Source organism: Eretmochelys imbricata, chromosome 3 (genome assembly GCF_965152235.1).
Source record: "Eretmochelys imbricata isolate rEreImb1 chromosome 3, rEreImb1.hap1, whole genome shotgun sequence".
Classification (NCBI taxonomy): Eukaryota; Metazoa; Chordata; order Testudines; family Cheloniidae; genus Eretmochelys; species Eretmochelys imbricata.
The window spans coordinates 210,450,571-210,463,098 of record NC_135574.1 but is presented as its reverse complement, the minus strand read 5'-3'; the positions used below and the strand labels follow the sequence as shown (position 1 = coordinate 210,463,098).

General features: G+C 50.9%; 1 protein-coding gene across 1 annotated transcript; it reads left to right on the top strand.

Annotated features, from left to right (window-relative positions):
• Positions 1 to 1,577: 1,577 nt before the first annotated feature.
• On the top strand, positions 1,578 to 5,232 carry VSX1 (visual system homeobox 1). The gene is made up of 5 exons (XM_077812092.1): positions 1,578 to 1,971; positions 2,490 to 2,568; positions 3,042 to 3,165; positions 4,010 to 4,190; positions 4,964 to 5,232. The coding sequence occupies exons 1-5, from the start codon at positions 1,578 to 1,580 to the stop codon at positions 5,230 to 5,232; spliced, it is 1,047 nt and encodes a 348-aa protein (XP_077668218.1).
• The last annotated feature ends 7,296 nt before the right edge of the window (positions 5,233 to 12,528 follow it).

Below are 12,528 nucleotides of genomic sequence, written 5' to 3'. Positions count from 1 at the left end.
CCGACCCACCTCCCTGATTTGTCTGGCCAGGGTTTTATAAAGTCGCCCATGACCATGGTCCCCGACTGTTTAAACACAAGAAACAATTGTACTGCATTTAATTTCTGCCTGATTGAGGTGGGGATGGGGCTGTATGTGTGGAAAAGCTGATAATAAAATTGTAGACGGCTCTATTTGTTGGTCAGAAGCCCGAGTGAGGAAACCCCTTCCTGTCCTTTCTTCACACCTGTCTAACTTGGTGTCTAAAAGAAATGTCGGGATTGCTTTCGGTCCAAGGAGAAAACCTCCTAATCGTCCAAAGCAAACCCAGAAAGCCCCAGCAATTCAAATTACAATTATCCCAAATGAAAGTTATTGTTTTGCTAATCCCAGGAACAGCTTGCAACGGGAGATTTGGGTCTTTCTTTAATAATGTAAAGTTAATACGTAGTCCCCTTGTAATTATCTTTATCAGAAGACCCTTGTTTAATCTGCATGTTTAGCAGAAAAGGACCAAATCAAAAAGAGATCTGCTTTAAAGCACTTGCTGTAAGCTGTTTGGAAATGGTTTGCATAAACAGCTGAAGCAAGGAATTGCAATCCAGGTGCAAGATCTGGACTCAGACGAACAAATGACTGAATCCCCCTTTCAGAACGTGGCTAGGGCTAGACACGAGAATTCCCAGTTCCTTTAGGGCGAGCAACCGCCTCACACGGTTTTAGCAGGGCCAGGTTCAATGCTGCGAAACCATAAAGTTGCACTGGGGCGGGGGGCGAATTGGGCTCATGTATGGCCACTGTATGCGCCTTCTTTCTTGTACCCAGCCACGAGGCTGCAGAAGGAGCCTCCGTTTCTCCTGTAGTGGCCCAGAGACCCTGCCAGTGCCAAGGGCAGGACGCGAGCCCATCTCCGCCTCCCTGAGCTGCAACTTGCTCCTTGGAAGGGCCCGCGGCGCAGCGAGTGCCCGAGCTCAGTTTTCCACGGGAAAGGACGGAACAAAACTTTCCTTGCTAAACCGATTTCCCCCCCGCCCCCAGCTTCCCAGAATCCCCCAGGCTGTGGCGCTTCGGCAGGGGGTGTGAAACTCACGGGCTCTGGATCCGCCTTGTCCGACGGGGCCCGGAAAGCGAGGCGAGCCGGACCGAGCTTTGCAGGTCTGTGTCGCTCGCCAGGTAGCTTGTGGCTGTCGGACACAGACGGGCACCCGGCGGGGCGAGGCGCTAGAGCGCAGCCTGGGCAGCCCCCGGGGGGCACCAACTCCCCGGCCAGGGCCGGGCGCTCCGCAAGCCGAACCTGGCCAGTGCCCTGCGCGCCCCGGGCGCACGGGCCAGGCTGCGCTGCGCGGAGCGAGCCCACGGGGCAGCGGCTGGGCGCCGTGAACCGTGTCCGCTGGAGCAGCAGCGCCCGCGGGGGAGCGGGGTGGGCTTCTGGGGGCCTCGGTGGCAATTAATCCCCTGGGATTGGGAGCCAGGCCCGCCCCCTCCCCGGCCCCCCTGCGGCGGCGGGGCCCTGCCCGGAGCTGATTGGAGCCAGGCAGCGGGATAAAAGGCTCCGGGGAGGCTCTGCCCCCGTCCATCCTGGGGAGGCAGCGGCCAGCATGACAGGCCGGGAGGAGCCCGCCGAGGGCAGAGCCAAGGGGAAGGCGCTGGTGCCCAGCGCTGCCAGCGAGAAGGCGGCCCGACTGGGCGCCCCGGCCCTGCGCTCCAAGGGCTTCGCCATCACCGACCTGCTGGGGCTGGAGGCCGAGCTGCAGCCGCCGGCCGCCCCCGTGGCCGGCGCGGGATGCGAGGGCGCCGGGGCCGGACTTGGGGGGGTGTCTCTGAGCGGCGGCTCCCTGCCCCTGGGCTTGGGCTTCCTCTGCGGCTTCGCGGCGCCGCCCCCGGCCGGAGCCCCCTGCCTGCTGCCGGCGCACGTCCCCTTCCTGCAGCCCCGGCCGGAGCTGCACCGGCACCCCGGGCCGCCCGCGGGCGGGCGCCAGGACAGCGTCTCGGGTAAGGGCCCTGCCCTGCCCCGCTGCCCCCGGGGCGCGCCCTGCCCAGGATCGCCCTCCCCAGCCGGGCCCTGCCCAGGATCCCCGTCCCCAGCCGGGCCCTGCCCAGGATCGCCCTCCCCAGCCGGGCCCTGCCCCGGGCTCTCCCCCTTCCCCAGCCGGGCCCTGCCCCGGGGTCCCCTCCCCAGAGCCCGGGGCGCCCCCCAGCCAGCCCCAGTGCCTGACCCCGGACCGGCCAGAGCCGCCGCGGGCCCAGCTCCGCAGCCGCGACGCACCCGATGTAACCCGGCCCGGCGCTGTCCGCCCTCGTGGTGCTGAACCGCCCGGCCTGGGCCCGCCGACCGCTGGGCGAGACGCGCCCCACTCCCCGGGGCTGTGCTCGGGGTGGGAGGAGCGAGCTCAGCCTGGGCCCAGCCAGCTTCTCAGCCCGTCACCCCTGGGTGCTTCCCTCTGAGCCTCGGGCCTGCCTCCCCTCCCCACGGCGCTCGCTGAATGTCCTTTCCCTCCCGCTGCGCACAGACGAGGACAGCCTGTCCGGGGACAAGGGCGAGCTGAAGACCTCGACTTCCCAGATCAAGAGGAAGAAGCGCCGGCATAGGTACCCGCTCAGCTAGGGGCAGCGGGCTGGGCCTTGGGGGAGTCCTGGCCCTGCTCTTCACAGCACGGATCCCCTGGGATCATGGCATTGCCTGGGCTTGCCTGTCCTCCAGCACCGCGGGCCTGGTACTGGTTCAGGGCTCGACCATGTCTACACTACGGCTTATGGCAACGTGACTGATGTGGCCGCAGGGGTGGGACTGAAGCCGTGTTTATTCTAACTAGTGTTAGTAATGGGCAGCCAAAGGGCTTTTCACAAGAATTAGCAGGGCTGAGAGACAGGAGCAAAGCTGCCCTGCCTAGGAATAAAACTCTCCTGCGGCTCAGTGGCAAATCCTGTGTAAACAGGACCAGACTCAGACCTGATTGCAGGCCAGAGTCATTGTAGACCTCGCCCTGGGGGAGTGCTCGGGGGCCCCTGCAGGAGCTACTGGGGCTCCCCGGGTGGCCAGTAACTGGTTGTTCCTTCCCCAGGACGGTGTTTACTGCTCACCAGCTGGAGGAGTTGGAAAAGGCTTTCAATGACGCTCATTACCCAGATGTGTACGCCCGGGAAATGCTAGCTATGAAAACAGAGCTGCCGGAGGACAGGATCCAGGTAGGGAGCCAGTCCCAGCGCCCGGCTGTCTTGGCTGTCTCTGCAGTCCCCTGCCCACCCCGAGAGCGAACGTGCACAAGGCGAATACACTCCGCACCCAGCACCCACAGCTCTCTGCCCCCCCTGCCCTAGACACCTGGCTGGGCTCTGTGCCGGAGCCCACTGCTTCGGACCCTAGTTCAACAGCGACTGGGCCAAATCTTCCTGCCTATCCTCAAGTGGCCTGGTTACTTCAATGACCAACATAGCTAGAGTGGGGCCCTGAGTTTTTGCTACTGATGCCCTTAAGAGCAGGACAGTTGGACAGGAGCCAGAACTAGTTATAAGCAGCCCTTTTCGATGGCCACCCTTTGGGGCTGCAGACACAAGGTGTGGGGGGGGTGGAACAGGGACTCACTGCCTGAGAGCCCTTGTCTGTGTACAATGGCTGAGGGGAGGCCGCCTTTTCTGGGGGGTGTAAAAGATTTCCCGCGCGCCCAGCACAGAGGAGATGGCCATGCAGGCAGCTGCTCCTGGGGGGGTTCGTGTTCACTGACTCCCTCTGGACAGCTGCTGGGGAAACATCTGAGTAGGGATCCCCAGCACAGGCCTAGATCTAAAGATCCTGTCCAGTCACGATAAACCTCATGTAATGGTCTGTCTGTCTGTCTGTCTCTCTCTCAATCCCTCCCCACCCCAACACGCTCTCCAACACACACATTCACACATATGCACACCTGGACCCTGCCCCCCTCCCCGAACACCTTCTGGATATAATTACACATGCCCGTGTACAAACCCCAACCCACACACATGCCCCCTCCCCGGATCTCCCCCCCCACACCGATCTCCCCCGGGCCCCCAGGTCTGGTTTCAGAACCGAAGAGCCAAGTGGAGGAAGCGTGAGAAGTGCTGGGGCAGGAGCAGTGTCATGGCCGAGTACGGTCTCTATGGGGCCATGGTGAGGCACTCCATCCCTCTCCCCGAGTCAATCATCAACTCAGCCAAAAGTGGGCTGGTGGGCTCCTGCGCTCCTTGGCTGCTTGGTAAGACAGCACCTAGTCCAGGGTGGGGTATGCCCTGCTAAGAGGGAACAGCCAGGTAGCTAGGGAGAGCCTGACATGCTTTATATTGAAAACTGTTACAAATCTCAGCCTTTCCCTTCCTTACAAACATGCCAGTCTTTTTTTTTTTGGGTGGGGGGGATTTAAAGTAAACCACAAATCCTTAGGTGGTAATTTTCAGAGTCTGTGTTAAAGTGTTTTGAAAAGGATGTGTTAACGAACGGATTAGAGTGGGTGACCCTTTTATTGCTATACAGTAATAATATACTGTTATTATTAGTTGTTATGATTTTAGCCCGGAGTCAGGGAAATACTTATGCACATATTTAATTTAAAGTTAACTTAAGTGTAACTTAAACTTAAGCCCATGCTTAAGTGAATGTTTGAATAGGTGCTTAATTTATCATGTTGTTGTCGTGCTGTAGAGACACAGGTAAGGAATAGAGCCCTATCTCACTGCCTACTTACATGCCAATAATAGACCCTAGACCCCAGAGAACTCGCAATCTAGGATTTAGACAATAGGCAACCGAGGCACCCAAACTCATTGCCGTCAGATGGAATCTTTCTGCTGACTTCACTGGGCTTTGGATCTGTCCCTAAGGGAAGACATAGACAAATGAGGGGAGAAGAGGAGGACAAGGTAACAGCTGAGCCGGGTGTGTTTGAATTAGTTAGTAGGCACAATGCTCTCAGTTGTCCCAGGTGGATTTAAGCAATGTGTTATATTTACTTACTCTTCTTCATTCTTGAAGGGATGCATAAAAAATCCATGGATGTTACAAGAAAGCCAGAGAGCGAGGAGAAGATGACAGGCAGCTGGCGATTGGAAGGTCCTGAGGAGGAATTAAAAATGAAGCCAGCAGATCACCAGAGAAGCTCTGGTGACAAACTCAGCTCTATGGACAATTCAGAAGATACAGCGATTGACCTCTCTAGCACAGCAAAGCAAGAGAACAGGAGCGCTTTGAGGCAATGTCTCAAAGGAGACCTCCAGACAGATGGGAAGGACAATGACCACTAAACTCAGGGAGCAGGGGAAGGGCGGGGTGTTAGGAAAATGAGCCCCCTTAACACTTTGGAAAGATAGGACTATTTATTCATTATTTTTTCAAACAATTAATACACAATTTTACATGAATATCAGACATTTTAAAACTGGATCCAGCCAAGATTCCCTCCCCCACAACTTTAAAGCTGTTTGTTTGTAATAAACAGGGCTGAGGGGAAGGTTTTAAAATGTTGGTGTGAAAACGTCACTGGTTTTTGGGCAGCTCTAGTGATAAATCAGGAAAACCTCCCTTTTATTCTGTAACACAAGCAACTGAAAGACACTTCTGCCAGCTAAACAGGACCATGACTGAGAGTGGAGTTATTCCTTCTGGACCCTGTTTGGCGAAAAGACGGTGCAGGACTTAACAGAACCCTTATTTCCAAAGTTACATTCCAACGTTTACTGCGATGTACTGGGTAAGCACCAATGTGGCAATTCTCGATGTTTAAAATATGCAACTGTTCGGCCTCAAGAAGAAGCAGAAGGTATTCTTAAAAACTGTGGATCAGTTTTTCAGCTCTTGTAAGCTGACATAGTGCCATTGACTTCAAGGGAGCCAGGCCAGTTTACACCAGCTGAGGAGCTGTGTATCAGTCAATACAGCCTTATAAATGAATTACACTGTGTATTTTACTTAGAACTTGTATTGTGCGTGCGGGGGGGGGTATGGGGGGGATATTTTATGCAATAATTTTCTATGCTTTTGAATGTTATTTGATATACTATGCATAAAAGAACTCACACCTTTATGAAAATCAAGCCATAGCACCCCTAAGAAATTTTATGCTATTTTGTGAATTGTCATAGGAGACTATTTTGTAATTCTTAAATGTCCATAAAACAGTGTTAATGTCAGATCTGTTTCTTGGTCTTTTTATATTTTTGTCTAAAAGCACTTTAGTTATCTGAATTTTCTGAATGTTGCTCTTCCTTTTCTGTCATTTATTTATTATGCATTATTAAATAAAAGTTTTGGGTATCTTTGCTTTTCCATATGTATTTTTCATAGTAGCTCTGCTTGGATACGTCTTCAGAAAGCGTTATGGCTCTGATCCTGCCTAGAATAGTGTATATGTCTGGTTTGTGAGCAGTTTTACTGAAATCCATGGCACTATTCTAGGGCATAAAGTTAAACACATGCCTAGGTCTTTGAGAGGTTGGGCCCTAAATAGACTCGGCAGGGTGCATCCGGTTAATTAATGTCCAGTCATTTTGAAGATGAAAATCATTGTAGATGGGGCTTTCAGAAGTGCCTTAGGAGAAAGGCACTCAATTCCCACGGAAAGTCACAGGGAGATAAGGGCCTACTTTATAAGGGATAGGTATTGATTAAGTTATCCTGCTGTTAATTATTTTGTACAGAAACTCCACTGAACTTGTAGGGGATTTTGTGAGCATATCAAGGGCAAGTAGAGGGCCAATACCTTGCTGTGGTATTAATGTAATGGCCTCATTTAGGCCTGCACCCATTCTTGGTGTTTTCAGGGGGGCAGCTTTGGGCCCTTTGTCTAAGTGCCTCTGTAGATAGAACATGAGAAACAAATGGTAATGTACAAAGCCAAATGTATTTCAAATCCCCCCATGCCCCCCAATAATAGTGCCATAGCAATGGATGCACTGCCCTGTCTCCTTGGCACAGGAATGCTCTCATCTCATACTTCTTTAGGGTGAAAACAGACCCAGACCCATTTCATAGTTCTAACCGCCAGAGTATCCAGGATGGCAGTCGTAAAGTACTAAGGGGTCAGAATGGCGTCATTACTCAAAACTCCCCTTTAATTAGTGGAGGGCCAAAGGCCCTCAACTGATGGTGAAATGTGCTCTTCTGAAATATGGGAGGCAGCCAGATATTAAAACCATGTCACTCAAATTGACTTTTGTCTGGAATTTGTACCCTTTGTACATACTCCACTTAGCATGCTCCTGCTTGTGCATAAGGCAGAATTGGCCCACATGTATGTTGTAACAGCAGTATTGAAACATTTCCAGTTTTATCTGCTGGCCAAAATGTAACAGAAAATGATCAAAAGGCTTTATTAAAATCTGGGTAATTCTAGTCTGGAAACAGTCCCAATACAGATCAGTATATAAATGGCCCTGTAATTATGGTTCACCTGTCCCTGGCTATAGGAGCAATGGGAAACTGGCAGCAACCTCTCTCCAGGGTTTCTAGACTAATTGTTTTTGAACACTGTCAGGATGGCCAGGCCAACCTGGGAGGAGGGAGAAAAGGCAATAGGGGTCGGGGGAGTAGTGGCAGATATGGACTTTGTACAAGACTGTACAGCTGAAAAAGTGACCCCCCCCATGATGGGGGAAGAGGTCATTCCATCCACGAGCAGAGCCTTGGCACATTCAGTGTCTAATCCTGATTCGGCAGCATTTGCCGCTGGTTGATCGGGGCTGTGCAGTGCTGGGACGGGTATTTCCCCATATTTATGTCCCCGCGTTTGGAACAGATGAGGATGGTGGATCTTGGTTACTGACACGTATAGCAACAGAGGGGCTATTAGTGATGGCATGGGCAAGAGTGTCTTCACTGAGCGAGCTCAGAGATTGTCCTCAATGACTTGAAATGGAGGGTAGGGGACATGCGGGCTGCATCTGGCTCACTGACAATCCTGCAGGAGAACAGCCTGTCTGAGCCTGAGCTGTACACCGGCTGAGAAACTGCCCGTGGGTGTCTGGTCATAGAAGGGCTCTCTTCCTATAGACCGCAGGTATTTCATACTGTAAGGCAGTGAGGAGCTGCCAATACGTCACCAAGGGGCTTCTGCCTTAGCCACAGTACACAGCATGTCTTAGGGACGTGGGTACTCTCAGGGTAAGATTCCCTTCGGAGTGGGGACCAGGCAGAAAGGCCTCCATATGCCACTTAAGGCTCACGTTGGGGCAAGTCTGTACAGCAGCAGGGAGAGGTCCCTGTACAATGCCTCCATGCCACAGAGAGGGTCTCTGGGCTGGCCCCTGATAGACAGAAAGCAGTGATGAAGGCAGGCTGTTTTAGCAGACTAGATGTGACTAGTGTGACCAGACAGCAAGTGTGAAAAATCGGGACATGTTTTTTCCCCAGGAGGGCCGGTATAGTTGCTTAAATAAGACAAAGCCCCTAATATTGGGACATCTGGTCACCTGAATGTGAACACAAATCATAACCATCCAGTCACAGCAACCAGGAGTATTTGTCTGACTCTCAGGAACAAGGGTCTGATCCAGATCCTAGATAAGTGACTTCAGTGGGGTAGGATCAGGTCCTAACTCATTGATGACAGGGATGAACCAGCAAAGGGCTAGAGAGTCTATTTAGATTATAAAAAGAAAAGGAGTACTTGTGGCACCTTGGAGACTAACCAATTTATTTGAGCATGAGCTTTCGTGAGCTACAGCTCACTTCATTGGATGCATACCGTGGAAACTGCAGCAGATATTATATAAATTCTTCAGGCCAGAAATGGTCTCTTACTAAATATCTTTGTACAGCCCTTAGCCCAGTAAGCCCCCCAAATCAGCTAGGACTTATAGATGCTACTGTAACGAATGATGCTGATGTTATAATAAGACTAAACTCTTTGGGGGCAGGGACAGTGCTTGTACGGTACTGAATACAATAGGGCCCAGAGGTGCTACTGTCTGATAATAATTTGATTTTTCACCCCTGATTTAGTGAATGACATTCTTGGTACAACAAGAGTATAACACTATTCCAGAGACAGCCACCTCCACCCTGGGTGGTCCAGAATGGAAACATGAAAAATGTGGTAAATAATTCTGTGATGGGATCCCTGGGGAGCAGCCTGGGACCGTGAGACCACTGTCTCATATAGCAACAGCGGGGCTGTTTCAAGTGATTATAAGAGACAGGCAAAAAGTCAGAGTGGTTTCCAAAAGAAAAGAAAATATAAGCACGCAGTCTAAACTCTCAACCCTATTAGACTGGGCAACATCTAGATCATAGAATTGTAGGACTGGAAGGGACCTCCAGAGGTCATCTAGTCCAGTCCCCTGCACTCAAGGCAGGACTAAGTATTATCTAGACTATCCCTGACAGGTGTTTGTCCAACCTGCTCTTTATCTCCAATGATGGAGATTCCACCACCTCCCTGGGCAATTTATTCCAGTGCTAAACCACCCTGACAGCTAGGAAGTTTTTCCTAATGTCCAACCTAAACCTCCCTTCCTGCAATTTAAGCCCATTGCTTCTTGTCCTGTCCTCAGAGGTTAAGGAAAACAGTGTTTCTCCCTCCTCCTTGTAACAACCTTTTATGTACTTGAAAACTAGTATGTCCCCTCTCAGTCTTCTCTTTTCCAGACTAAACAAACCCAATTTTTTCAATATTTCTTCGTAGATCATGATTTCTATACCGTTAATCATTTTTGTTGCTCTTCTCTGGATTTTCTCCAATTTGTCCACATCTTTCCTGAAATGTAGCACCCAGAACTGGACACAATACTCCAGTTGAGGCCTAATTAGCGCAGAGTAGAATGGAAGAATTACTTCTCCTGTCTTGCTTACAACACTCCTGCTAATACATCCCAGAATTATGTTTTGCTTTGTGTTTTTTAAGAATCCCCCCCCCAAAAAAAAAACCACACAAAAAACCAACAACTGTTGACGCATATTTAGCTAGTGGTTCACTATGATCCCTAGATCCCTTTCTGCAGTACTCCTTCATAGGCAGTCATTTCCCATTTTGTATGTAGATTAAGCAGTTTCTCACCCCACTGGATACTGCAGTTCATAGTACACAGGTTTCACCCTTGAAACCTGGGCCAATCTCCTCTGTTGGAGTCTTCAGTCTTCTGAGTGTCTTTTTCGCTTGCAGCATAGGTAGGGGAAGGAGAAAGGCCAGGCATGGGCCCCTGTGTTCTGTTTTATACCCTTAGTCCAGGTGCTTGCAGAACACAAGTCCAGACATGTCTGGTGGGCATTGCCGAGTCCCCAGACAAGGTTCAGCAATTCCCCTAGTGTGGCCTTATGCAAGTGAGTCATTGAATTGCAGTTCCCTTGCTGGACAATGGCTGTTGACAATTGTTTGACACCTGCCTGGATGCTGGTTACTTTCCTTGGCTTTGTCTCTGGGCACTTCCCAAACCCACAGCATATTTTAGTGACAACCATAAAACACAATTCTCATAACTTCATATGCATTAATGATATATATATATTTAGACAGAACAGTGACTTTCAGCAGATCATAACCTTTCCCCTGATACCTCATACGGCCTGCTTTATATGCCATATCACAATGATCTATAAATGAGGAATATGGGGGTGACAGGGTGCTCCCCCAAGGTATAGAATGTCACAAATTCCACAACATCTCTTTCAATAGATCTAGGTTGCAACATTTCCTGCCACGTTTACATCTCTTCTCTGTGCCAGATGTTCAGCTCTATCTTAGGATTTAAAACAATCTGCTGAACTAATCATCAAAGAGGGGGAGGCACAAAGAAGAAAAAAAAAAAGTGAACAAAATGAGCTTATTTCAATGTGGGTCCCTGAGACTGACTGTGGAGAATGCATTTTGAGTGTTTATACAGAGACCGAGGGGTCTTCTTAGAATGGACCTACACCAGACTTTGTAAAATGAAGGCAGTGGGGTTTTGTTTGTAGCAACATCTGCATTCTGCCATCACTGGATGGCTTAGTAACATTCATTTTTAACTGGCATTTTATCTAGGCTTATCCTGTCAAGCTGCTTGATGGACTTTTAGATTGGAAGATTAAGCAAATGTGAAGATTTTAACAGAGCGCCCCCCACTGTAAAACGGAGGTGACTGGGCAGTAGAGAAAATGTGTCATTCATAAGGCAGCAATGGTCCTGTGATTTTCTGTGAGGTTCCAGAAGTGCTGATCGAGCCTGCTCCAGAGTCCACGGAAGTGAGCAAGTGTTTCCATCGCTTTCATAGACCCCATGTTCCCATCCTCCTCTTAGTCCACAGTCCATACATAGATGTTGGAGCTGGGGGGCTGTCACGCTCCCTGGCTTGAAGTGGATTCCATCGTATCCAGGGTTTACAGTTTGGCTCAATGGTTCTCAGCACCCCCACTATCCGCATTGTTCCAGCCCCCCTGAATCCATATCATCACCTAGCTGTTGATTAGACAGCACAGAAAATTACTGTTTATTGAGCAGCCCCATGTCCTGGCTTTATGTAGGACACCAGGAATCCTTGCACATGCAGATTCTTCAGTTTTCCTGCCACCGAAGGTCCCACAGAACAGCACACCCTTGAATACAGAGAAAGCCAAACAGCCAGGGCTAGACCGGGTAAGCCCTGGGAGAGGCGGTCATCAGTATCCTAGACACACCTCTGAGGCACAGTCGTCCCGTCCCCCCCCCCAGTTTGCCCCTTGCTCAGGGAGGGGGTGTTCATAATTTGCCACTGGTCATTACCTGCAGTATAGTATAACACCAGCCATGCCAGTGGGCTGTGCACTGGGGCAGAACCAAGCCCCTGCCCGTTCCTCATCTCTCCCTGCCCACTCCCACCTGCTCTGGGGGCACACAGAGTAAGCAGGCCCCCAGCGCCCATTTACCAGACTATGTGCCCAGCACACGCAGGGATAGAGGGGGATTCATCGTTCTATTAGTCTCCCACTTACGCTTGCTTCTTTTTGTCTCTTCCTTTGCTCAGTGGGTTGAGCCGGCAGCCCTCACCCCACTCAATACACATTACTGGAGGGGCTCAGTGCACAGATGTTGCAGAACTGAGCTCTCCAGTCCAGATCTTCAGAGGTTTTTAGGCCCCTAATTCCAATTAAAGTCAATGGGAGTTAGGCACCTAAATACCTTTGAGGATCTGGGCCTGAGTTCCCATGGCTTTATTCCAGCCCCTAGCGTGGATGCACAGGGCTTCACACTGTCCGCAGCAGCACACACATGGCTCCTCTTCCATTCATTTCTCACCTCAGGGTACAGTCTGGATCATGGGCCAAGAGTTTCAGACGTGACTAGTGATTGTGGGTGGCCCATCTGAGACACCTTAAAGGGGCCGAATTTTCAGAGAGAAGCTGCCCAGCCATTTCAGAAAGTCCAGCCCCTCAAACACAATTCAAGTTGGGCATTGAGGCCTCAAATCACTAGCCGCCCCCTCCCCCAGAAAATCTTGGCCATGATCTCCCCATTTTCTCACCAAGGAGTGGGTGGGGCACGGACTATGGTGAATACGGCAGCTCACAGGGACTTCAACACTGTTGCCTAAACAGCAGTGCTAGGCACGACTACAGAACACAAGGTGGCAATGTTCCTTTATTTTTATTAC